At 42.0% G+C, this 25,898-nt stretch overlaps 1 protein-coding gene and 1 non-coding gene across 3 annotated transcripts; both read right to left on the bottom strand.

Moving 5' to 3' along the window:
• Positions 1-1,033: 1,033 nt before the first annotated feature.
• On the bottom strand, positions 1,034-25,527 carry LOC100380648 (ATP-dependent RNA helicase DDX18). 2 transcript variants are annotated; one of them, XM_014172991.3, is made up of 14 exons: positions 25,423-25,527; positions 10,748-10,933; positions 10,321-10,584; positions 7,044-7,179; positions 5,042-5,142; positions 4,723-4,922; positions 4,416-4,530; positions 4,155-4,294; positions 3,602-3,763; positions 2,854-3,006; positions 2,601-2,714; positions 2,379-2,435; positions 1,980-2,157; positions 1,034-1,758 (listed from the first exon to the last, which is right to left on the bottom strand). In XM_014172991.3, exons 2-14 carry the CDS (start codon positions 10,779-10,781, stop codon positions 1,613-1,615), a joined length of 1,800 nt encoding a protein of 599 aa, XP_014028466.1. In that variant the 5' UTR covers positions 10,782-10,933; positions 25,423-25,527; the 3' UTR covers positions 1,034-1,612. The 2 variants fall into 2 exon arrangements, with proteins under 2 accessions (XP_014028466.1, XP_014028465.3); XM_014172990.3 differs by lacking the exon at positions 25,423-25,527 and adding an exon at positions 14,272-14,455.
• On the bottom strand, positions 3,860-3,994 carry LOC123730664 (small nucleolar RNA SNORA9). Its single transcript, XR_006762099.1, has one exon. It is a non-coding gene; the product is annotated as a small nucleolar RNA SNORA9 (small nucleolar RNA).
• Positions 25,528-25,898: the final 371 nt, after the last annotated feature.

Below are 25,898 nucleotides of genomic sequence, written 5' to 3'. Positions count from 1 at the left end.
CACGGTACTTTAATCTTATCTGCACAGACCATTAGCACCCAACAGTAGTAGGCCTATTGCGACATGTCCTTATTGGTCCCACTTTAAAGAAAATTACAATTTATAAAGGCTTTACATAGCATACAGTCTTCATAAGCACTCCCCAATGGACATAGTATTTACAGTAAGGTTTTCACTCAGCAACAGTGTTACCTAAAAACAAGGGTTCTCCCAGCAACTACTCGTCAATGGAAACTCAGTCTGACTTGCACGTCATTATGTTGTAGGTATAATCTAAAACGTATGCCACAGGCTCACTGTATCATGGATGTCACACTGTTGCATCAAACATGAGTAATTTGATGGTTTATGGCATTGATGAAGGCGAGCCGTCATGTGACAAGGGCCACTGTAGAAGGAGATGGGAGTGTAACCTCAAGGGGAAAAGTCAGACAAATGTAATGAAACTTGTGCTAAGAAACAGGAACCAGTTAGGGGCGAGGGCGTAAGTCATAACGGTCGCGCTCCTCTGCTCAGACATTGCCGACGCATGCCAGAACTTTCGATCAATTGATAGGTAATTTATGTATCAGCTTACCACGTTATAGCAACCTGGTGCCCACAACCATTACTCACACGTTTATTTTGTACATGACCCTAAGCATGATGGGATGTTAAATGCTTACTTAACTCAGGAACCACACCGGTGGAAAAACCTGCTCTTAATACTTTGTATCCCTCATTTACTGAAGCGTTTTCATTATTTTGGCAGTTACCTGTACATCACACCAGTGCTTGAATACACCGCCCCCATGTGGAACTCCCCTGTCACTACAACCATTTGCTCAGCGAGCAGGACCAGCTCTTCAACAGTGTGATCTGTTACTCAAATTCAGAAAACCTTTGTTATGGAAATTGGTTGCAATACCCTACCTATAATTATTAAGGTCCCAAGTGTACTAACACTTAGTCCTGTGTTGATGCATTTTGTGCCTATTACTGAAAGGGCTCCATAAATAAAATAAATATACAAATGGGAAGAGTTTGCCAACAGTGTGGGTATACATTTCTTTTTTTTTAATTGGCCAGTAGAGTAGGAGGAAAACAATGCAAATCAATGTACAGTTCTGCATACTCATATCAAAGAGAATCCACAGTAAAAATCCACAACTGCTGTGAGGAAAGGAATGCAGGGGCTGTCCTCAGAACGGTTATGAGCCCAGAGTCCTGTCACTACAAATACCTGTTCAGAGAAAGACAGGCTGAGACATTGGAGCAAAACAATTGAGCCCCTTACAAGAGACTAGTTGTCACTAGTTACCACAGCAACAAAGTCAAAATTGACTATATTGTAAAAATGTATGAATCAAAAATGTGCCATTCGTCTTTATTTAAAGGTTAGGCCTAAGGTTAGCACTGTAGTTAAGGTTAGGTTTAAAATCTGATTTTAATAAATAGGTGAGGTTTATGACTTTGTGGCTGTGGTAACTAGTGACGACCCAACAGACTGGTCTATCACACACAAATAGGGAGCGAGACACGATGCCCAGTACAGGCTAATAGATCGGTCTCTGGACAGAGAGTGAGTCCAGGTCAGGAAGCCATTTTGTAACGTCCCCCAAGGACCGCAAGGCTAGCGAGAGAATTGCCTCTTGTCCCCCTTGCCTTTGTTGACGTGCTTGAAGATCTTGGCTTTGTGAGCGCCCTTGCCCTTCTGGTAGCCGAAGCCGCCGCCCCCACCCCTCTTCGTCATCTTCAGTCCTCCTTTGCTGTGGACGTCTGGAGCGGAGTGCTGGGTTAAAGGAAACACTGTACTGAACTGACCAATTAGGTAATGATAAATAAGTACACTATAATTACTATGTATCATTATTTTAATCATAAATAGATGGGATAAGTTTTCAAAAGTCATGACCACAAATAGATAAACCAAGGCGATGCAACACTTTGAACGACATTGGTGAAAGTATGCCTCGGTTGTTGCCGTCGGAAAAGGATACTGAGGTCGACGTAGGGGGGCACTTTGAAGCCGAAGGAGAGCGCCACCATGGGGAGGTTGAGCGTGTTGACGCTGTAGATCGCTTTGAGCGAATGAGAGTCGTACGCCCGTACATAGGACTTGTAGGCCTCCTGGGCTGACTTGTGCAGGTAGTAGTTCTTCTCAATCAATTTCTCCAGCTTCAAAGAACAAAATATGAAGACCTTTGTGTGAATTTGTCATCGGGATTTTAAGGCGTGTCAGATAATTGCGCTAATGTCACAGAAGCTAACTCCTGTTCATAGGAGGATGTTTATCATTTGACCATATCAATGAATTAGCCGCTGTAGTCCACTATCACAGATGTTACGTCATTTAGCTCTGGTTCACATGCAGAAATAAATGTGGATGCATGTCTTACCTGACCCTGGATATCAGAGATCTTCGCCCAAGAGAATTCAAACTCACTCAAAGGAACCTGAGGCAGGAGGGAAACAAAATGTAACATTTCCTTTTAGAACATAATTCATCACTGCTGCATTTTATCACTGCATTTTTTTCTTGTTGTGCTGTTAAGAGCTGGGTTGAGGTAAGGTTAGAGATGGTTGGGTTAAGGTTAAAAATGGTTGGGTTAAGGTCTTACCTTGGCCTGTTTGAGGAAGCGCAGGAAGCCCAGCTCCTCTGGCCTTAGGATCAGGAGGGCGTGGCCTACGCCGTTGATCCCGCGAGCCGTTCTGCCGACCCTGTGGATGTATTCCTAGGATAAGAAAGAAATAAGAACGAGGTAAACGGATGTTAATGCTTCACTGAGGCATTGGCTGGAGATGCTTATAGACTAGGGGTTATTACTCAATAGTGTAAAAGATGCATAATAAGTGTGTCTCAAACTTAGGTACCTTGGGGTCATCTGGGGGGTCATACTGTACGATCCAGTCCACCTCGGGGATATCCAGGCCTCTGGCCGCCACGTCTGTACACAGCAGGATGCCAGAGTCAGCGTTACAGAACTGGAAGAAGGTGGTGGTACGCTTCGTCTGCTTCTGCTTCCCCTGAGATAAAGAAAAATAGTCGATTAGACGTCAGCCACAGACAGCATTGCCCACATAGGATAAGATGCCATTGCTGAACCGCACAGAATATTACAGTACATGTCCGTGTTAAATCCTATAGCGCAAGATCTGGTCATATCATAAGATGTGTTATAGTGGTACAAGGCCTTAAGACCCAAGTGTGGATGTACCAGTTGTCTCCACAGCAGACCCATGAGAGAGAGAATGCCTTGTGGGGGCAGACTGGGGATCAATGTAGCAGAGCTCAAATTGAGCCAGATAATCATCCGAAGACTACTGACACAGAGTGTAGCCTGCAATCTGTTGCTTGCCTTGCAACTACATTGTTGTTACTAGAGACACTGAGATGAATCATATTTTAGAGCAGGCGTAATTAATCACCAGTGATGTATATGGGTTGAGCGTCTCTGACTCAAAGGGCTCCAAATAACTTCCCGAAACAAGCTAATAAAGTGAGCCAGGTCAGTTTCAGCCAACGCTAAAACATACAAACAGTCAGAAACGGGGAGGTACTATCTGAACCTTTCCTAGAGAAACCCATTTTTCGTTCTGCTAGACAGAGGCGACAACTCACGTGGATGGCCATGACGGGCAGGTCGATGTAGTTGAGCAGCTCGTAGTGGAACTTGACCGACATGCAGGAGGAGAAGAACACCATCAGCTTCTTCTTACGGTTCTTCTTCAAGAAGGTGAAGAGCAGCATGAAGCGCTTCTCAGACGGACACACCACATAGCCCTGGCAACCAAGACAATGTTTACATATCAGACCACATATCCCTGATGCACCAGAGAAAAGCAGAGAACCACATACCCGTCAAGTGCATACTGTAATTGACGTGTGAGGTTGAACTATAACCTCGCCGTGGTGGAGACATGGCAGGGTCTCAAACCACCCCACTTCTATCTAGCAGACACTACAAGAAAGGACAGAGCCACTACAGGCCAAACCTCGCTGAACGGCCTGCACGTCTGAATTTGAATTTCTGTGCTCCAAAACCAACTGTCAGAACCACTAACAAAAAACATTAAAGCTTTGCTACTTTCAGTTAATTAAATGTCTTGGGGCAACTGAAGGCAATGAACTTAGCTTATAGTCACACTCTGCAGCAGTGACTCGTTTTGTTTACCTGTTCCAGGCCATCCACGGTGGCGTTGTCCTTGTTGTCGTCCACGCCCACGTAGAGGGGCTCCTTCTTCAGGGAGATACGGGCCAGGTCCTCCACCTTACGGGTCTGGGTGGCCGAGAACAGCATGGTCTGCCTCCGCTCTGAGGAACAATGCATGATGTTAGACATTGGGAGTTAGACATACACACAAGACAAATAGCAACATCAAACTCCATGGTACGGTATATGCAAGGTTGGTTAGGCCATGATGTGGGTACATACTTGGCAGGAGTTTGATGATCTGCTTCAGTTCCTCCTCGAAGCCGACTTCCAGGATACGGTCGGCTTCGTCAATGATCAGACATTGGAGGTTCTTATACATGAAGCCAGCCGTATTCTATAGAGAGCAAGGGGGTGGGGAGAAACAAATTAAGAGCCAGGACTAAATAAAAAAATCCTTCTGTAAAATAAGTAATCTACACTGAAATGTTACACAATCCAATCCTTTGTCAAAACTACCCTGGTCCCCACTGACAGAAATTTATGAAAAGGATTTTAGTAAATGTACTGTTCTTATCATCATCATTACCTGCAGGTGGTCCAGCAGTCTGCCAGGTGTGGCCACCAGGATGTTGACACCGTTGGCCAGCCTTTGGGCCTCGGCCGTGCGGTTGCTGCCGCCCATGATCAGGCCAAAGGTGTGCACGTGGTGGGTCATCAGCTCCTTCATCACGCCATACGTCTGCATGGCCAACTCGCGCGTTGGGGACAGGATCACCACGCCCGTGCCTGGGGATAGTGGGGAAGCAGGGTTGAGTCTTAGGCCAGGTCTAGACCCTATGCCTTTGATGTTAGCAGAGCGAAAAAGACTAGCTGTGGGGGAACATATTTATCTTCACTCATCTTACCGTTCCTGGGCATGAACTTGAGTTTGTAGATGAGCTCGATGGAGGGGATGAGGAAGGCCAGGGTTTTACCACTGCCAGTCTTAGCAGCAGCCAGGATATCTCTAGAAATTTTCAAAAGAGCAAAGGACGTCAGCGATCAAGCCAAAACCAACATTACTCAGTTTATCAGTTGTGTAGGGCTGATTCTAGGATGCCATTTGGCAACTTTTGGTGGTCCTGGATAGGGCTGTCGCGGCGACCATATTATCGCCACGTCACAAGTCATGAAAGCAGTCATTCTGTTGGTCACAGTAATCCCATCCAAAACTGCGCAAATAAATGGCATTGATGGGTGGCCTACCAAACTTGCCAACGGCGCTCGCTAACAGCCTGGTTTTCAGTGCTCCATTGTCCCTCTAATCGCTCTCTAACTTCTTGATTGAATTGAAATAACATGAATGAGGACAAATGGTAATGGGAATTAGAGACCCCGTTTCAGAATGTTCACGGGAAAGCACTGGACCCAATATGCATATTTAAAATCCGTACCGAAATAACCTAAAGGACAACCAAACCTGTCCCCTTAGGGACCCGGTCTGTTCCGAGTGAGGGAAGCAGCAGAAAAGCCAATTGTTTTGCTACTTTATTAAACTGGAGCTATGGACAAAGGGAGAAAGAGGCACAGAGCGAGCAGCTGTAGGCTACTAGGGAGCGGAGGCCGTGTGTGTGTGAATGTGTAGGTAAGACACGGGGAGGCTCAGAGCAGGCAAGGAGGGAAAGACCGCAACGACTTAACTAGCAAGAAGTTATTTATCATCCCATCCGTTTACATATTACCCGTCTTGACTGTATCAAACCGAGAGAAGCTAGCTAATTGAGGCGAAGTGCGCTTCTCACCGTCCTACAGTTAGTTTCAAGTTTTATTAGTGGTACGTATAGGACACGCATGGTATAGATCGTCCAACGAAACGCTTACTTGCAGATTCCTTCGACAATGTAACAATAAGAAATGATAATACAAACACAGTAAATGGCAGTTGAATAGAATTATGCAATAAGGCACGAGGAGGTGTGGTATATGGCCAATATACCACAGCTACGGGATGTTCTTTTGTTTGACGCAACGTGGAGTGCCTGGACACAGCCTGTAGCCGTGGTATATTGGCCATATATCACAAACCCCGAGGAGCCTTAGTGCTGTTATAAACTGGTTACCAACATAACTAGAGCAGTAAAACTAAATGGTTTTGTCCTACCCGTGATATACGGTCTGATATACCATGGCTTTCAGCCAAATCAGAATTCAGGGCTCAAACCACCAAGTTTAATACAGGAAGGCACAATTTATTGTCCAATATTAACAGGTGTATTGTGGAAGGGTGGGATGTGGGCAAGTGTACAAGAGTCTGGTAGCAGCAGTGATGCGTTTAGCATGAATGTATGCGTGTGTGTGTACACACATGTTCACCTACACACAACTCCATTCAGATTACAGCCTACCTGTTGGCTTTGACCGTTGTAGCCCTTCTCATTTTCTTTTTAATTGCATCTTCCATTGATTTGATATCCTTTAACTGGCTTGCCACACCAGCAGAGCAGCAATGCAATTTTCTCTCTCCCCCCGCGGGAAGCACACAGTCGCATCATACAGCCCATGTTTTGATTTCTAAGACATTCACAGGGTTATAGGCCTATCATAATGAAATAATGGATTTTATTGTGAAGGTGTAGGCTATATTAAATGGATTTATTAGACTTTTAGATTTTCCAAAAGCGCGCATCAAATCAGCAGCTTGTATGCCTGGAAACCCAGAGATGCTAAACATGTTCATGTTAATTAAACGGTCAATTACTATGAGACTGGCAGTCATTTACAATTATGGGCTAACAAAATGTCATGACAGCCACACCCAGAGTCCTAGAATGGTTTTAACAGGGCTCTGTTTCAGTCAGCCTTGTAGAGGTGCATTAAAAAGTTAGAAATTCTGGCTAACAAACACTGGAGATAAAAGTGTAGGCTTACCTTCCCTCTAGTAGGGGGCGGATGCTTTTGTGTTGGATCTCAGTCATGTGGTCAAAGCCCATCTCCTTCACACCCTTTAGAGTGTTCTCACTCACCAGAGAGGCTAAAGAGGCAAAGGATGTGTCCTCAAACGCACCTGGGATACAGAAAACAGAGTTCAAACCGGCGTGGGTTTTGGCATTGAAGGGCTCTAGTCAGCTTTAATATTGCAGATATATTGTGGCTTCCATTAATGTAAATGTCTGAATCATTTCCAATCCTCCCGTATTTATGCTGCAGTAGTTTGTGTCGGGGGGCTAGGGTCAGTCTGTTATATCTGGAGTATTTCTCCTGTCTTATCCGGTGTCCATTGTGAATTTAAGTATGCTCTCTAATTCTCTTTTTCTCGCTCTCTCTCGGAGGACCTGAGCCCTAGGACCATGCCTCAGGACTACCTGGCATGATGACTCCTTGTTGTCCCCAGTCCACCTGGCCGTGCTGCTGCTCCAGTTTCAACTGTTCTGCCTGCGGCTACCTGTTCACTGTGATTACTATTATTTGACCATGCTGGTCATTTATGAACATCTTGGCCATGTTCTGTTAGAATCTCCACCCGGCACAGCCAGAACAGGACTGGCCACCCCTCATAGCCTGGTTCCTCTCTAGGTTTCTTCCTAGGTTTTGGCCTTTCTGGGGAGTTTTTCCTAGCCACCGTGCTTTTACACCTGCATTGCTTGCTGTTTGGGGTTTTAGGCTGGGTTTCTGTACAGCACTTTTGATATAGCAGCTGATGTAAGCAGGGCTATATAAATACATTTGATATATTTTTTTTGTAAATATCTATGTATACACAGTGCCTTTGGGAAGTATTCAGAACCCCTTCACTTTTTCCACATCCACACAATACCCAATAAAGACAAAGCAAAATCAGATTTTTAGGAATTGTTGCTGATTTCATAAAAATAAAACACACAATATCAAATTTACCTAAGTTTTCAGACCCTTTAGTCAGTACTTTGTTGAAGCACCTTCGGCAGCGATTACAGCATCGAATCTTAATGGGTATGACGCACCGGCACACTGGTACTTGGGGAGTTTTTCCAATTCTTCTCTGCAGATCCTCTCAAGCGCAGTCAGGTTGGATGGGGAGCATCGCTGCACAGCTATTTTCAGGTCTCTCCAGAGATGTTCGATCGGGTTTAAGTCCAGGCCATTCTGAGACTTGTCCCGAAGCCACTCCTGCGTTGTCTTGGCTATGTGCTAAAGGTTGTTGTCCTGTTGGAAGGTGAACCTTCACCCCAGTGTGAAGTCCTGAGCACCCTGGAGCAGGTTTTCAACAATGACTTCTCTGTACTTGGCTCCGTTCATCTTTGCCTCGATCCTGACTAGTCTCCCAGTCCCTGCCACTGAAAAACATACCCACAGCGTGATGCTGCCTCCAACGTAGGGATGGTGCCAGATTTCCTCCAGACGTGACTCTTGGCATTCTGGCCAAAGAGTTCAATCTTGGTTTCATCAGACCCAGAGAATCTTGTTTCTCATGGTCAGTCCTTTAGGTCACTTTTGGCAAACTCCAAGTGGGCTGTCATGTGCCTTTTACTAAGGAGTGGCTTCCGTCTGGCCACTCTACCATAAAGGCCTGATTGGTAGAGTGCTGCAGACATGGTTGTCCTTCTGGAAGGTTCTCCCACCTCCACAGAGGAACTCTAGAGTTCTGTCGGAGTGACCATCAGGTTCTTGGTCACCTCCCCGACGAAGGCCCTTCCCCCCGATGGCGCAGTTTGACCAGGCAGCCAGCTCTAGGAAGAGTCTTGGTGGTTCCAAACTTCCATTTAAAAATGGAGGCCACTGTGTTCTTGGGGACCTTCAATGCTGCAAAAAAAACATTTTGGAACCCTTCCCCAGATCTGTGCCTCGACACAATCCTGTCTCGGAGCTCTACGGACAATTCCTTCGACCTCATGGTTTGGTCTTTCCAAATCATGTCCAATCAATTGAATTTACCACAGGTGGACTCCAATCAACTTGTAGAAACATCAAGGATGATCAATGGAAACAGGATGCACCTGAGCTCAATTCCGAGTCTCATAGCAAAGGGGCTGAATACTTATGTAAATAAGGTATGTTTTTATTTTTAATAAAATGTGCAAAAATGTCTAAACCTGTTTTTGCTTTGTCATTATGGGATATTGTGTGTAGATTACTGAGTTTTTTTATTTATTTAATCAATTTTAGGATAAGGCTGTAACGTAACAAAATGTGGAAAAAGTAAAGGAGTGAATATTTCCCGAAGGCACTGAGGATATAGAGAGATAAATAGATATACATTTCCTTTATTATTTTCCCTTAACCCTACCACCCCTCAACTAATTGAAGGAAACTAATAGACAACACGTAGGCTTCTACTTCAAGCTTACAGATACTATATACATTTTACGGACAGTATATTTTACATTCGTTGTCTTGTTATTTTTAGTCCCACCCTTCAGCTCCACTCAACCCCTGCCATCTATCTCTGAACACCATCCAGTTGATTTCTATTTGCCATTTATTTTTCAACTGTGCTGTTACAAAGTTCTGAACCTTTCTATTCTCATACTTTCTACAGATCGTAAATTAAAGATCAAATATTTTGCTAAGAGTGTTATGATATTATTGATTGACTATGACTTTTTTTTTTTTATCACCCAGCTATTTGCAGAGTTAGCTGAAGAATTGCAACTTTTACCTGGAGCCATCTAAACTTAGTAGTCATGGTCAAATTACCCACTGATTTTGTAGGTCATAAAACTGCAAACATTTCTCTCCACCCCATGGCAAAATGAGTAGAACTGCATGAAATTAGTAATACAACTGTAATATCTTCTCGCTGCCCCATGGCAAAATGTGCAGAATTACAGAAAACTTTCTTCAAACCCGCAAAATTAACTCTAAAACTATTTATTTTTGATCGCCAATGTTAAGAGGCGGGTTGCTAAAATGGTTTGCTCGCAATGTGGTGGGGGGGGCACATGTGGGTACGCAGACCTGCGAGCAACTACAGTCCCTCATGAACAATTCCGTTTTTTTGTGGCCCCCACCCCCATCCTTGACCTAAAGTAAAAGACCATGGTTACCAAGCAGGTCATGGTTAAATACTATACATATTTGTATGCTTGCAGAGGCTAAATTGTAAATAGTTCACAGCCCAAATCTAATGCTGAGAAATTACTGCTACAGATAACATTCAGTTGACAAGGCTAACATTTGGTAGTGTAAAGGCCTCTGACCTATGTGTATGTCTTTGAACACTGAATACCTGTCAAGCCAGTTGGGAGCTCTGGTCCATCTTCCTCATCATCATCATCCCCAAACTTCTCTCCTTCCCCCTTTTCCACCTCATCCTCACTTCCCTCTTCATCCTCCTCATCATCTTCCTCCTCCTCCTCTCCAGCCTCTGCCCCTTCAAGAGGCTGTGCGGGTTTGTCTGTGCCCTGATCAGCATCCTCCTCAGTCACAGTCAACCCCCTCTCCTCCTCCATATCATCATTATCTGCCTCATCCTTCTTGGGTTTTTTCACACCTACGTTAGAACCACATAAAAATACTTTGACAAGGAAAACATGAAATGACTTGGTAAACTGACACTTAGCCATTTACCCCGGCCTTCTTGAAAAGGGGAGTAATATAAGAATGTCAAATCCTAGCTACAACAATTTAAATAAATTACTAAATAGTAACATTACCTGGCGATTCAGCGGTTTTGAGCTTCCTTTTCATCTTGACAGAATTTTCTTCTGTGTCCACCTCTGCAGACACATTCTTCTGTATTTGTGGCTTCTTTGTGGGTTTGGCATTCTGTGGCTTTGAAATTGCTGTGGCCCCGTGACTCGTTTCATCACAACGCTCCTCTGGAAGTCTGTTTGCATCACCTGTGAATACACAGCTTATTATATATTTTTTTATCACATCATCAACCAGGTAAAGGAGGCTATCATTCAACTAGTAACACTGACTAGCTAGCGAGCAAGCACTACAAGCTAGCCCTTGATCATGACTCAGTTCCATTACATTACACAGTCATTGGATAAAGGCATCTTCTGTAGGGGAGTTTTGTTAAGAGGTGCGACGCTCGGTCTGAGCATTAACATGCATGTTATCGGCGATAAATCATTTTCAAAAAACAAAAGGTTAAATTGATACACACCTTTATAGAGTTAGGGTTCCCGCACGGCGATATTTCCATATTATAGCACACTTACGGAAAAAAGGAGGTAAGAGAATGGACTACCTGTGCTAACTAGCTATCTGCGTCTCCGAACACCTGTGTGTAAACGGAAGACAGATGCCACAAACATGTCACTGAAAAATATGGTCTGCGGCAACTGTTAAAACAGTGTACAGTAAGTGTGCATTTTGCATTTGTTTCTAGAAACATACTGCAATTGATAATCCATTCACTTTCAGACAGTATTTGGCTATTTTGGTTTATTGTGATGGTAGTGACGATTGTTTATGACAATTAGGAAAAAGTTAAAAACATGTTTTATTATCACCTGAAACATATTTACCCTGTATTGAATGAAAATGTCATATTTTGCAATCTCCCAAAATAAACTGCGATCTCTGACGAGAGACAGGCTCTCCCTCCATCTTGCATTACAAACGCTACACTCACAGATAACAATGAGCCAGATATTTCACCGGATGTATAAATGTAAAGCATCCGGTTGGCGTTTCCACTCACTACCAAATACGGTGATGAGAGGAAGCCCAGTTGCCGGCAGTGGGAGAAGATGAAGCGAGATGGATTTTGGCCGACATTCTGCTAATTTCCTCATCAATGAAACATTTGAACTCCGTACAGTTCTGTTTACAAAATTAGAAATCGGTAACAGAGGACTGCATTTTGTAGACTTTAACCTTTGCCAAAGTTTCAAACAATTTGCGTTATTTAGAAGGATTGCAACAGAAAATGTAGTTATTGCACACACACTTCAGAGTAGGCATTCCCTAATGTTCGTTAGGGTCCTTTAAGCCAACACCGTAAACGGTGTAAAAATGTACACGCGAGAGTAGAGCATCAATTTACATACACTGCGTAACGTATTCCAACTTAATTATCACGAGAATCCATAATAAACAGTTGTATTTATGATCGCTATGTACCCCTTGTAAATGATTGTTCTGTGTTCCTTTTGACTCACCTTATACCTTAAGTCCTACGGTAGCCACTGTACCTACCTCCTGTTATGTTAGCCTAGGAACATGAGGAGAGTTATAGCTAATACACCCTAGTAGTCTATAAAGAATTTGGCTAGTGTGGTTCTTTCTACGGGTGCATCTGTAAATTCACTCTGGCTATCTATTTCCGATTTCAGAGCGCCCTCGTCTGAGTGTTCCAGAGCGCAGAATAACTGATACATCTACGAACACGCAACATACGTTGAATATGACCGGTATCAGTAAACGTTGGCCAAAAAAAACTTCATTCACTTGTTGCCAGCAGCATAGTTACAGTCACCAAAGCTCTAGATAACACAAACACAGCATAACCAGCTCTGCTAGGGTGAGAAAAAAAATGGTCAGTGAGGTGGTCTCTCATTTATGTTTTAAATAAAGGTAAATACAAGTCTGGAAGTAGCTAGCAAGCTAGCTTTAGCCAGTTAGCTTTGGCGCTTGACTGTTGTTGTGAGGTCAGAACGCTCAGATCAGCCCTACTCCTCGGCCAGAGCATCCAGTGTGCGCTCTGAGCAACGCTCACAATGGCAGTCAAGCACCCAAACTAACTGGCTAAAGTTGGCTAACTACTCCCAGACACAAATGAGAGAACACCTCACTCTGACCATTTTACTCGCCCTAGCAGAGCTGGTTAGGTTGTTTTCGTGTTATTTAGGGCGTTGGTGACTAACTATGCTGTTGGCAACAATTGAATAACGTTTGCCAATGTTTACTGACCCTAGTCATATTCAACATGTGTTGCGCATATGTAAATTCCTCACATGTTGACCACACTGCTTGTGTGGCTAAATAAAATGTACACATACATGCTATTCAATAATTTCATCCAAACTGCTCACGTATCTGCATAGCCAGGTGCTAAAATAGAACTTGGTTCTGTTTTTGAAGCAAATTGATTTTTAGGCACATATACCCATGTGGGTGATTGAAAGCTGAACTGAGGTCCACACTCCAGGTGGTGGTGGTAATGCACCTTAAAGTTTGTTGCTAACTGTCATGTAAAGTCCAAAGAAGACTGAAGGAGGAAAGATTACTAGAAACTAACTAGGTTTACCCTTTTATCTGTGGATTAATTAACAGAGTTGAGGACCTTGTGCATTTCAGGTAAAATAACAACCCAATGTTTATATCCCAGGACAAATAAATTAGCAAAAGCAAGCTAGCTAAATGGCCATGAATGTTTAATCAGTTTCGACATGTCCCTAAATTAATACAAGTGGTTCAGAGTTCGTTTTGATATTTCGATCTGCACATCCTTATCACCTCTGGACAAAATCAACATGCGAGCGATGGTGTACGCGTGTGCCAGGTCTAGTCTGCACGTAAATTATTCTGCGCCCTGGCACACTCAGGTGAACGCAGCGTAAATATACATGTTACAATTCCAGTTGTAACAATGCAGTCTTTTCTGACAGTCTATCCGCATTGCTTGGCGTAGATGCAAGACAAATAGACTTCACATCTAATTTGAAGCGCATAACGCCGTTGACGCTCGCAGCCGTCTGTTCTCATTCTCTACCGTGAATTCTAATTCCAACGTGTAAAAAAAAAAAAAAAAAACACTTCATTTGGGCTTTAGGCCAATATTGGCTATACTACACACAATCAATGCCATGTAAGTAATCTAGCTGGCTTATTAATTTACACAACTAAGATATCAATAGTGGAAAGATCAATGTCTCAAAACCTGTCATGCATAAATGTTTCGAAATTACCTAGGATTTGTTTCACTAGCTAATGGCTAACAATAGCTAGCTACGTTAAATACCTATATAAACAGCTTGTTTCTAGTTAAGCTAGCTAGTCACTGCTAACGGAATGGATCGTGTTAATACAATCGGTGATTTAGCTACGTGTATCAATTAAAATTGTGATTTCCGAGAGACAATATTTAAATAAAGGTAAAATGAATAACCCTGCAAAAACACGCATCAGAGCCATACTTAGCTACTTAGCCTTGCTTCGAGGTTGGCTAACGCGAGCGTCAATACAACTTGTAGACAACGATTACAATACTCGAAAAAGTTACCATTATCTTCCTCTTGTTTCTGTTTCTTAAGTAGCTTTCGCTCTTTGCTCTTTTCGCTTCTTTTCTGTATTTTCTGCCGAAGAAGCCTCATCTGAAGATCTGCCATTCTTGCAGCCGAGCACACACACGTGTGGAATTCAGGACCCCTCTAGGCTAGACTGTTGCCTGCCTGACTGTAAATACATAGGACCCTATATGGTTGTCATTCATATTGCCAGAATGCAAATCGTCTGTACTGTCCAGGGTAGAACGACTGCCCCCTTTCATTGAAGACTTGAAGTTCAAGGCCGATAGGCGTACTCCAGGCTGTTGTATCCAGAATCAGGATCCCCCACCTCTATTAAATAAGAATTTGTTCTTAACTGACTTGTCTAGTTAAATAAAATAAATAAAACATTTGTTATAATGCAATGGAATTACTTTAGCTTCCTTCCAGCCTGCGACGCCATACACGTGGCCTGCGGTTGTGATGCCGATTGGATGTACTGCCAAGTACTCTAACACGATGCTGGAGGACTTATGGTAGAGAAATGAACATTCAATTCTCTGGAAACAGCTCTGGTGGACATTCCTGCAGTCAGTATGCCAAATGCATGCTCCCTCGAAACTTGAGATATCTGAGGCATTGTGTTGTGTAACAAAACTGCACATTTTAGAGTGGCCTTTTATTGCCCACAGCAAAAGGAACACCTGTGTAATGATTATGCTGTTTAATCAGTTTCTAATGCTGTTTAATCAGTTTATAGATATGCCAAACCTGTCAGGTGGATGGATTATCTTCACAAAGGAGAAATTCTCACGAACAGGGGTGTAAACACATTTCTGCACAAAATTTGAAAGAAATATGCTTTTTGTGTGTATGAAACATTTCTGGGATCTTTCATTTCAGCTCATGCAACATGGGATCAACACTTTTGCATGTTGCGTTTATATTTTTGTTCAGTGTAATTCCAACATGTACACGCGCGTAAAAATACACTTTTCATTTTATTTGGGCTTTAGTCAAGTATTGGGCTACACTATAAGCAATCAATTAAGTTAGCTAGCTGCCTTATTTATTTAGTTATATCTAAGATATCAATGTATCAAAACATGTCATGCATAACATTGTTTCAGGACCAAATACTTAACTTTTGACTACTTTAATACTCATATAAGTGAATTTGTCCCAGTACTTTTGGTCCCCTAAAATGGCGGGACTATGTACAAAAAGTGCGCCGGAGGTGATGGCTGCCGTTTTACGGGGTCCTAACCAACTGTGCTATTTTGTTTGTTTTTTCACATCGCTTGTAAAATATTTTGTACATATTGTTGTTGCTACCGTCTCTTATGACCGAAAAGAGCTTCTGGACATCAGAACAGCGATTACTCACCTCGAACTGGAAGAAGATGTTTTCTTTAATGAGTCCGACGCAAAGGATATACTGCTTTCTTGAGACCAGGCCAAAAGCCCCGTCATTAGTTAAAAAAAATTTTTATTTCACCTTTATTTAACCAGGTAGGCCAGTTGAGAACAAGTTCTCATTTACAACGGCAACCTGGCCAAGATAAAGCAAAGCAGTGCGACAAAAACAACAACACAGAGTTGCACATGGGATAAACAAATGTACAGTCAATAACACAATAGAAAAAATCTGTATACAGTGTGTGCAAATGAAGTAAGGAGGTAAGGCAATAAATAGGCCAATAGTGGTGAAGTAATTACAATTTAGCAATTTACACTGGAGTGATATATGTGCAGATGAGGATGTGCAAATAGAAATACTGGTGTGCAAAAGAGCAGAAAAACAAAAACAAATATGGGAATGAGGTAGGTAGTTGTTTGGATGGGCTATTTACAGATGGGCTGTGTACAGCTGCAGCGATCGGTAAGCTGCTCTAACAGCTGACGCGTGAGGTTAGTGAGGGAGATATGTCTCCAACTGATTTTTGCAATTCGTTCCAGTCATTGGCAGCAGAGAACTGGAAGGAAAGGCGGCCAAAAGATGTGTTGGCTTTGGGGATGACCAGTGAAATTTACCTGCTGGACCGCGTGCTACGGATGGGTGTTGCTATGGTGACCAGTGAGCTGAGATAAGGTGGAGCTTTACCTAGCAAAGACTTATAGATGACTTGGAGCCAGTGGGTTTGGTGACGAATATGAAGCGAGGGCCAGCCAACGACAGCATACAGGTCGCAGTGGTGGGTAGTATATGGGGCTTTGGGGACAAAATGGATGGCACTGTGATAGACGGACAAGTGTGAAGAAAATACAGAGAAAAAGGGGGAGGAGAGCGTGGGGCCTTGTAAGAATTCGTCGGCGAGTAGGTAAACCACCACTACCCTCCTTACTATTGGCCAATGTGCAATCATTGGAAAATAAACTGGACGGTCTACGATTAAGACTATCCTCCCAACGGACATTAAAACACGTAATATCTTCTGTTTCAACGAATCATGGCTGAACGACGACACAGATAATATAGAGCTGGCTGGGTTTTCCATGCATCGGCAGGACAGAGCAGCTACGTCTGGTAAGACGAGGGGCAGGGGTGTGTGTCTATTTCTCAATAACTGCTGGTGTGCGATGTCTAATATTAAAGAAGTCTCGAGGTATTGCTCACCTGAGGGACAATATCTCATAATAAGCTGTAGACCACACTATCTACCAAGAGTTCGCATCTATATTATTTGTAGCCGTCTATTTAACACCACAAAATGAGCTGTATAAGGCCATATGCAAACAAAAACATGCTCATCCAGAAGCGGCGCTCCTAGTGGCCGGGGACTTTAATGCAGGGAAACTTAAATCCGTTTTACCTCATTTCTACCAGCATGTCATAAATACAACCAGAGAAAAAAAAACTCTAGACCACCTTTACTTCACACACAGAGACTCATACAACCGCAGGAGGCCTTTTGCCTTTTGGTAGGCTGTCATTGTAAATAAGAATTTGTTTTTAACTGACTTAAATAAAATAAAAAATACAAAGCTCTCCCCCACCCTCCTTTTGGAAAATAATCTGACAATGCTCCTGATTCCTGCTTGCAAGCAAAAACTAAAGCAGGAAGTACCAGTGACTTGCTCAATATGGAAGTGGTCAGATTACGCAGATGCTATGCTACAGCACTGTTTAGCTAGCACAGAAGCGAATATGTTCCGGGATTCTGGATCGACGTCGTCGATGCACTTATCGATGAAGCCGGTGACTGAGGTGGCATTGAGGAGTATATCACCTCAGTCACCGTGCATATTCCTCGAGACTAATGTGACACCTTTAACATCTGATTGACTCCCAAGATCGTTTCTTGACATTTACAGTTGAAGTCGGAAGTTTACATACACTTAGGTTGGAGTCATTAAAACTAGGTTTCAACCACTCCACAAATTTCTTATTAACAAACTATAGTTTTGGCAAGTCGGTTAGGACATCTACTTTGTGCATAACACAAGTAATATTTCCAGCAATTGTTTACAGACAGATTATTTTACTTATGATTCAGTGTATCACAATTCCAGTGGGTCAGAAGTTTACATACACTAAGTTGACTGTGCCTTTAAACAGCTTGGAAAATTCCAGAAAATGATGTCATGGTTTTAGAAGCTTCTGATAGGCTAATTGACATAATTTGAGTCAATTGGAGGCGTACCTGTGGATGTATTTCAAGGCCTACCTTCAAACTCAATGCCTCTTTGCTTGACATCATGGGAAAATCAAAATAAATCAGCCAGGACCTCAGAAAAACCTCCAAGTCTGGTTCATCCTTGTGAGCAATTTCCAAACACCTGAAGGTACCACGTTCATCTGTATAAACAATAGTACACAGTATAAACACCATGGGACCACATAGCCGTCATACCACTCAGGAAGGAGACGCGTTCTGTCTCCTAGAGATGAATGTACTTTGGTGCGAAAAGTGCAAATCACTCCCAGAACAACAGCAAAGGACCTTGTGAAGATGCTGGAGGAAACAGGTACAAATGTATCTATATCCACAGTAAAACAAGTCCTATATCAACATAACCTGAAAGGCCACTCGCAAGGAAGAAGCCACTGCTCCAAAACCGCCATAAAACAGCCAGACTACGGTTTGCAACTGCACATGGGGACAAAGATCGTACTTTTTGGAGAAATGTCCTCTGGTCTGATGAAACAAAAATAGAACTGTTTGGCCATAATGACCATCGTTATGTTTGGAGGAAAAAGGGGGAGGCTTGCAAGCCAAAGAACACCATCACAACCGTGAAGCACGGGGGTAGCAGTAGCATATTGTGGGGGTACTTTGCTGCAGGAGGGACTGGTGCACTTCACAAAATAGATGGCATCGTGAGGAAGGAAAATTATGTGGATATATTGAAGCAACATCTCAAGACATCAGTCAGGAAGTTAAAGCTTGGTTGCAAATGGGTCTTCCAAATGGACAATGACCCCAAGCATACTTCCAAAGTTGTGGCAAAATGGCTTAAGGACAACAAAGTAGAGGTATTGGAGTGGCCTTCACAAAGCTCTGACCTGAACCCTATAGACAATTTGTTGGCTGAACTGAAAAAGCGTGTGTGAGCAAGGAGGCCTACAAACCTGACTCAGTTACACCAGCTCTGTCAGGAGGAATGGGCCAAAAGTCACCCAACTTAGCTTGTGGAAGGCTACCCGAAACGTTTGACCAAAGTTAACCAATTTACCAAATACTACCAAATACTAATTGAGTGTATGTAAACTTCTGACCCACTGGAAATGTGATGAAAGAAATAAAGCTGAAATAAATCATTCTCTCTACTATTATTCTGATATTTCACATTCTTAAAATAAAGTGGTGATCCTTACTGACCTAAAACAGGGAATGTTTACTAGGATTAAATGTCAGGAATTAAGCATTTCACTGTTGTATTCGGCGCACGTGACAAATAAACTTTGATTTGAAATGTGAAAAACTGAGTTTAAATGTATTTGGCTAAGGTGTATGTAAACTTCCAACTGTAAGCCACGGTACAGCGGCATCTGAGATCCAACTGGATTTCTCAAGTTTATCATTCACCCTTCTCAAAGCTAGAGAGGTGTTGCTATTCTCTTTCATAAAAACATCCCTTTTCAACTCTCCTCCATGTCTACAGACCCCCACGGTAGGCACATCATTGTATCAGGGAACATTCTTTCCATGTCACAATATTGAACGTCTATGGCCCTAACATTGACGACTTACATTTATTTCGTAATGTTTTTGATTTGCTCCCAGATCTTAGTACCACTAATCGAATAATCTGAGGCGATTTTTAATTGTTACCTTGATCCGTATCTTGACTGTCTACACATACTCCATCAAGTATCACCTCTGTCCAGGTTCTAAATAATCTAATCAAATCCAGGAATCTAGTGGACATATGGAGACTGCAACATCCCACAGACTACTCATTCTTCTCTCGTGTTCACAAGTCTTATTCTATAATCGACTACTTCCTAATCGATCCTAATCGATTCCAAACTGATACCCAATGTGCTTAATTCAAAATACCATAGCATCTTAATAAGCAACCACAGTCGAATTATGTTGTGCCTCAATCTTTCTTTACCAAAACAGAATTACAGTTGGTGTTTTAACCCCTCCTTGCGCACAGACAAAGCATTCATTGACTGCATGACAGCCAAGTTAAATTAGTTCCTCAAGACTAATGACACAGGAGTGGTATCTGATTCTACACTATGGGAAACTTTTAAAGTGGTTATGAGAGATCATATTATTTCATATGAGTCTGTCATTAAAAAAGGGAATCGCAAGCGTTTGGAGGAGATATAAAAAAAACTCCCAGCTTTGGATGAAACATACAGAATTTCACTCTCTCAGGTTGACTACAACAATATTTTGAAATTAAAATATGAATACAATTCTATTCTTGGTTCTCAGGGCAATAACCTCCTACTAAAGCTGAGACAGAAACAATTTGAACTAAGGGAAAAACCAGAAAGGTTGCTGGCTAGACAACTAAAGGGTGCACAGGCAAATGGAGGAATCCATAAAATCCAGTCTAAGGCAGGCAACTTGCTGACAGATCCTAAAGAGATAAACAACTGCTTCAAAGAATTTTACTCAGAGTTATATTCTTCCAGATCCGATGCTTCTGATGTATCAGCCTTCTTTGATTCCATCAGCCTGCCAAAACTTGATGGCGCCAAAAAATAATTGAACTCAAATTTCACAACAGAGGAAATAATCGAAAACAATAAAAGCTTTCCCTCCTGGAAAGGCTGCAGGCCCGGATGGTTTTGACTGTGAATTTTATAAAACTCGCTCCCCTTTTACTCAGGATGATCACCGATTCAACAGAAAATAATATTTGTCCGAAATCATTGTATGAAGCCAATATTTGCTTTCTGTTAAAAAAAGGCAGAGGTAACAGATCCTGCAAATTATAGACCAATAACATTGCTTAATTTCGATTAAAAAAAACATCACCAAAGTGCTTGCTAATAGGTTGAATAAACATATAACAACCATTATTCACCTGGATCAGACAGGCTTTATCCCCGGCAGGTTCTCTTTTTCTAATGTGTGCAGGCTGCTGAACATTCTTTATGAAAATCAGGGGAAGGGCTCCAAGGTGGCTGTTAGAAGCTCAAAAGATGTGGATTTGACGACTCATTTATCACCTGGGTCAAAATGCTCTATGCCTGCCCTACATCCTCTATTCTGATCAACAGCGATAAATCCAGTCCCTTTGAACTGCATAGATCTGTCCAACAGGGTTCCTCACTCAGTCCTCTGCTCTTCACTGTCGCCCTTGAACCCCTGGCGATACAAATAAGGGATAATCCTAATATCCACGGTCTTAATAGTAGGAAACGTAGAAAGCCGCATTTCGTTAAATGCAGACAATGTACTTTTATACCTCTCGGACCAAGTAGCCTATGTCCCTAACCTACTAGAATTAATCAATTCATTTGGTAAACTATCTGGCTATTCATTCAGTTGGGGAAAAAGTGATCTAATGTGTATCTCTGATCATTTTACAACAAGTCAGCTAGAGAGGATACCATTTAATGTGGTGCAGGACTACTTAACTTACCTGGGACTAAAAATACCTAGCTTAACTACAGTGAGCTGGTTGCAAAGCTAAAACAAGAGAATATTTCCTCTTTCTATGATGGGGCGCATTAATGCCATAAAAATGGTTTCTCTTCCCAGGTTCCTTTATCTTTGCCAGAATCGTACAATTTTTCTTACCTCATCATTTGTTAAGACTTTGGACTCGACAATCTTGTCATTTGTTACAAAAACCACCATATGGTGGTCGTATGGCAGCTTAGGCCTACCCATCTTTAAGCACTATTACTGGGCTGCAAATGCCAGGGCATTAACGTACTGGCAACTGGGTTTCCCTTATAAATTGGAGACTGTTGCCCCCCTGTTGCTAAATATGGAACTCAAGTCTGTCACAAATTCCTCTCTTCCAGCTTTGCTTTTCTCCAAGCAAAGTGCCCAAACAAACTGACAGGCAACAGCTTTGCTTGGAGAAATTCTTTAAGAATTTTAAACCAGATTAAGCATGTTTGTAAGGTGCCTGATACCTCTGTATACACCCCAATATGCTTTAATCATTCTATTGTTCCATCCCGGTCTGATAAGGTGTTTCTTGAATGGAGGGAGAAGGGACTGGCCACAATTGAAGACTTGCTGTATACATCATTCATCTAATTAAATAATAAATTCAATCTCTCCTATTCACATGTTTTCCATTACTTACAAGTCAGACACTACATCAAAGGGAAAATTCGAAATGCTGACACCCTCCCTGTACAACATTCATTTTAGGATTTGCTACAGCGCCCTCCCAATTCAAAACACCTCATCTCACAGTTAGTCTCCTTGTTCTCCAACTACACAGAGGCCTTTACTAGTCATCTCAAGGAGACCTGGAGTAATGAGTTAGATATTGAGATGATTGAGACTCAGATGATCTATGGGGAGAAGCCCTGTCTAGAATTCACTCCTGTTCCATCAATGCCAGATATCAATTGATACAATACAAAGTCGTGCATAGACTTCATTACTCCAAAACCAAATTATATAGAATTTACCCCACTGTGTGACAAGTGTAAAGCCTCAGATGGTTCCTTAATTGTCATTTTTTATGGCTCTGCTCCCTACTCAATAATTATTGGAGGAACATTTTTCATTGGTACTCAAAGGTATGTGAGGGCCATTGATCCTGAAGCAGAACTCGCTCTCTTTGGCTTTTCAGTCTGTTCTAAGATCATCCTATGAGGAACAACAGGCTCTGATGTTTGGAATGGTGGCTGCAACAACAAAAAAATCCTCACAGAATGGAAGTCACCCACCCACCCACCTTGCTTCAGTAGATGGCTAGCAGAAATGATTAACACCATTAACTTGGGAAATATTTGTTTTTTTTAGGACCAACTCCTGCAGCAGATTTCTCAATGTTTGGGGTCCGTTTCTGGAACGCTTGGACAGAGACTGACTGTGAAAACTGACTAGGAACACGTATTGTTGTTGTAACTGTAATTGTTGCTCTATTCTTGTCCCATGTCTTGCCTAAGCAATACTTCATTTCATGTCTGTGTGTTTTTTTGTTATTGCCTTTTTCTTGTGTGCTTTTGTTTTGTACTAAACTGCAAAAGAAAATCATTTAAAGTAAAATATACAAAAAATAAACAAATAAGAATGATGGAGGCCATTGTGTTCTTGGGGACCTTCAATGCCGCAGACCTTTTTGGTACCCTTCCCCAGATCTGTTCCTCAACACAATCCTGTCTCGGAGCTCTACGGACAATTCCTTCGACCTCATGGCTTGGTTTATGCACTGTCAAATGTGGAACCTTATATAGACAGGTGTGCCTTTCCAAATCATGTCCAATCAATTTAATTTACCACAGGTGGACTCCAATGAAGTTGTAGAAACATCTCAAGGATGATCAATGGAATCAGGATGTACCTGAGCTCAACTTCGAGTCTCATAGCAGGGTCTGAATACTTATGTAAATAAGGTATTTGTGTTTTACATTTTTAATACACTTGCAATAAATCATAACCTGTTTTCGCTTTGTCATTATGGGGTATTGTGTGTAGATTGAAGATTTATAAAAAATAATAATAATTTAGAATAAGTCTGTAATGTAACAAAGTGGAAAAATTCAAGGGGTCTGAATACTTTCCAAATGCACTGTACATGCAACTATAAATCTTTATCTACTTATTAAGGCTACCAGACAGCCCTTTTCATTATTTTGTCTACAACACATTTTGATTAGCCTATGTAATTGTTAAACAGGGACTTTGTAGCAGTCATAAGGGTGTGAAATCAGCAGAAGGCAAGGCAGGTTGATTTGCTCAGTGTAGATTTCTTTACCGGTCTTGGTGATCCAATGGTGAAAGCACTATATCACACAAAATATATAAGTAGATTTACCAAATATACACTGGCAATAGCTCAAAAGAATAGCCTCTGTGTCAGGCTTAACCTGTCCTATCTGAACGGACACAGGTAGAGGGCAAGACTGTACAACCTTCCCTTGAGAAACCAAATTGAATCTGTCTAACAGGAGCTCAAACAGGTAGGCCTACATAAATTACATAAGCACTTGGCCCCCAGGACCATACAATTACTCAATTGGCAATTAATGCAAAAGGCAATTTCCACATCCATTGTTACATTGGTACATTCATCTTAATCAGACTTAATGATTATTAACGATATTTCAACACCATGCATACATGGAACAATTATTTTCTCTTATTCAACGTTCTAACACCAAAGCATGGAGCACTGGCCACATAGCCTATTTCTATGCACACTGAGGCACGCGGACTCCTATTAGACACAACCAAAATGACAGACTAATGCCACATTCAAAAGAACTGGGAACTCGGAAATCTCTCACTCCCGACTTCAGTGCATTCAAAATTAACTGGGATCTCTGAAAAAAAAATGAAGTCAAATCATGAAGTCAGTGTTTTTCAGGTTGGAAAGTCGGAGCTCTAGAAAGAGGCCCAAGTTTTCGAGTTGGAATTCCGAGTTGGATGACCGTTCAAAACGATTTTTCCTAGTAGCAGCTCATTTTTTCAGAGTTCCCTGTTGTCTTGAACGCACTGAAGTCAGAAGTCTGAGATTTCAGAGTTTCTAGTTCGGAGTTCCCAGTTGTTTTGAACGCGACAATAGGACACAGAAATATGAACAAAGGAAACCATGCATTGAATTAAATAAACAGAACTTCTACCTCATGAGTCTTGTGAACGTTCATGTGCACAAAAAACATCACGCCACTCAGAGGGTAAGAAATGGTTGGCTAAATGAAAATGTATCATAGGCCTATCAAACATGAAACAGAAATGTCTATTTTTGCAATAAACGGTAAAGGGATGGAATGATGAAACGCCAGCAATTATTGTAGTATTAGATGGAATCTAGATTTACCACAAAGGGCCTATGCATGTGAAAGCAACAGAAAACATTTCAACAAGAGAAAAAAAAGTGCTCTCCCCAGTTTGGAGAGCGGAAATGAAGAGCCGCGACTATAGTGTGTCTTTGCCACAGTAATAATACATTTTAACAACAAATTTCAAATTCAAGCTTCATCATTTTTGGAGCTGCATATTTATTTATTTATTATGGCAATCCTCTCTTCCTACAATTTGACGTTTTGCGCTACACCCGATCCTGTAGCTGTAGCGGAAATCAGCAATCTGTTAGCTAGCTCACACAACCTGTGTTGGTTGACAGTTTGCTTGTCCAATCAGATTGTAGAGTGTGCATTTCACTAGCCTATCTGTTGCAGGATTTTTTTGCAAGGGCAATGCTGCGGCTACTGTCTCCTGCTGTGTGTAGAATACTCTACATAGACTGTGCCACAAAATGAGTGACAGACAAAACATTACAAAACCTGGCCAGATAAGTTCAAGTCATCAGTCTCAACTCAAAGTTGAGTCCTGAGTCTTGAGGCTCTAAGTCCAAGTCTGAGGTTATTTTATTTTCTATCAAGTCAAGTCCAAGTCATCAAATTTGTGACTCGAGTCAGACTCAAGTCCAAGTCATGTGACTCGAGTCTACAACTCTGCAAACTACTACACATATGAAAGACTGTACCACACAGGCCAATAAAATAGCCTACACAGAGAGGAACCTAAAGGCAAATACAGTATCTAACCCATACTACTCACCTGACAGACAGGGCAGGTGAGGACCAGTGCTGCCTTGGCTGCAGTCTTCTGGTTCGCAGCTGCTCCCTTCTTCTTAGCAGCCACCGCCATGGTGGCATCAGTCAACAAGTTTAACTTCAACTTGAGTGTAGCATGCATTATTTGGCATCAATAAATAAATTGATCTGCTGTCCAGAGGGTAACAGCAAACATATCGATGTTTTCCTGCAGTAAAGTAAACACACTGTTGACTCGAGAGGATGCTAATCATTCCATCTCTGAAACCTCTCAAAAATCCGGACTAAAATAATACAGCTAGCTAGGGTAGCTACAAGTCAAGTGGTACTTGAAGTAGGCTACCCACCATCTAAGTTAGCTATCTAGTTATCTAGCAAGCTAGACTGTTGGTTTATAAAAGCCAAAGAAAGTTAAACTCATTTTTATAAATTTCTCATGCATTTAAATGGGTAGACAAATAGACTGCTAATGTAGCCATC

Source organism: Salmo salar, chromosome 25 (assembly GCF_965601325.2).
Source record: "Salmo salar chromosome 25, fSalSal1, whole genome shotgun sequence".
NCBI classification, from domain to species: Eukaryota; Metazoa; Chordata; class Actinopteri; order Salmoniformes; family Salmonidae; genus Salmo; species Salmo salar.
This window is presented reverse-complemented; position numbering and strand designations above follow the sequence as displayed.

Excerpts from the sequence above, each read along its gene's own strand:
- LOC100380648 (XM_014172990.3), bottom strand. The coding sequence starts at position 14,377 with ATGGCAGATCTTCAGATGAGGCTTCTTCGGCAGAAAATACAGAAAAGA. Across the intron at positions 10,585-10,747 it reads CAAAACCGCTGAATCGCCAG|GTGTGAAAAAACCCAAGAAG; the intron begins GTAATGTTACTA and ends GTTCTAACGTAG. Across the intron at positions 4,923-5,041 it reads CAAGTTCATGCCCAGGAACG|GCACGGGCGTGGTGATCCTG; the intron begins GTAAGATGAGTG and ends CACTATCCCCAG.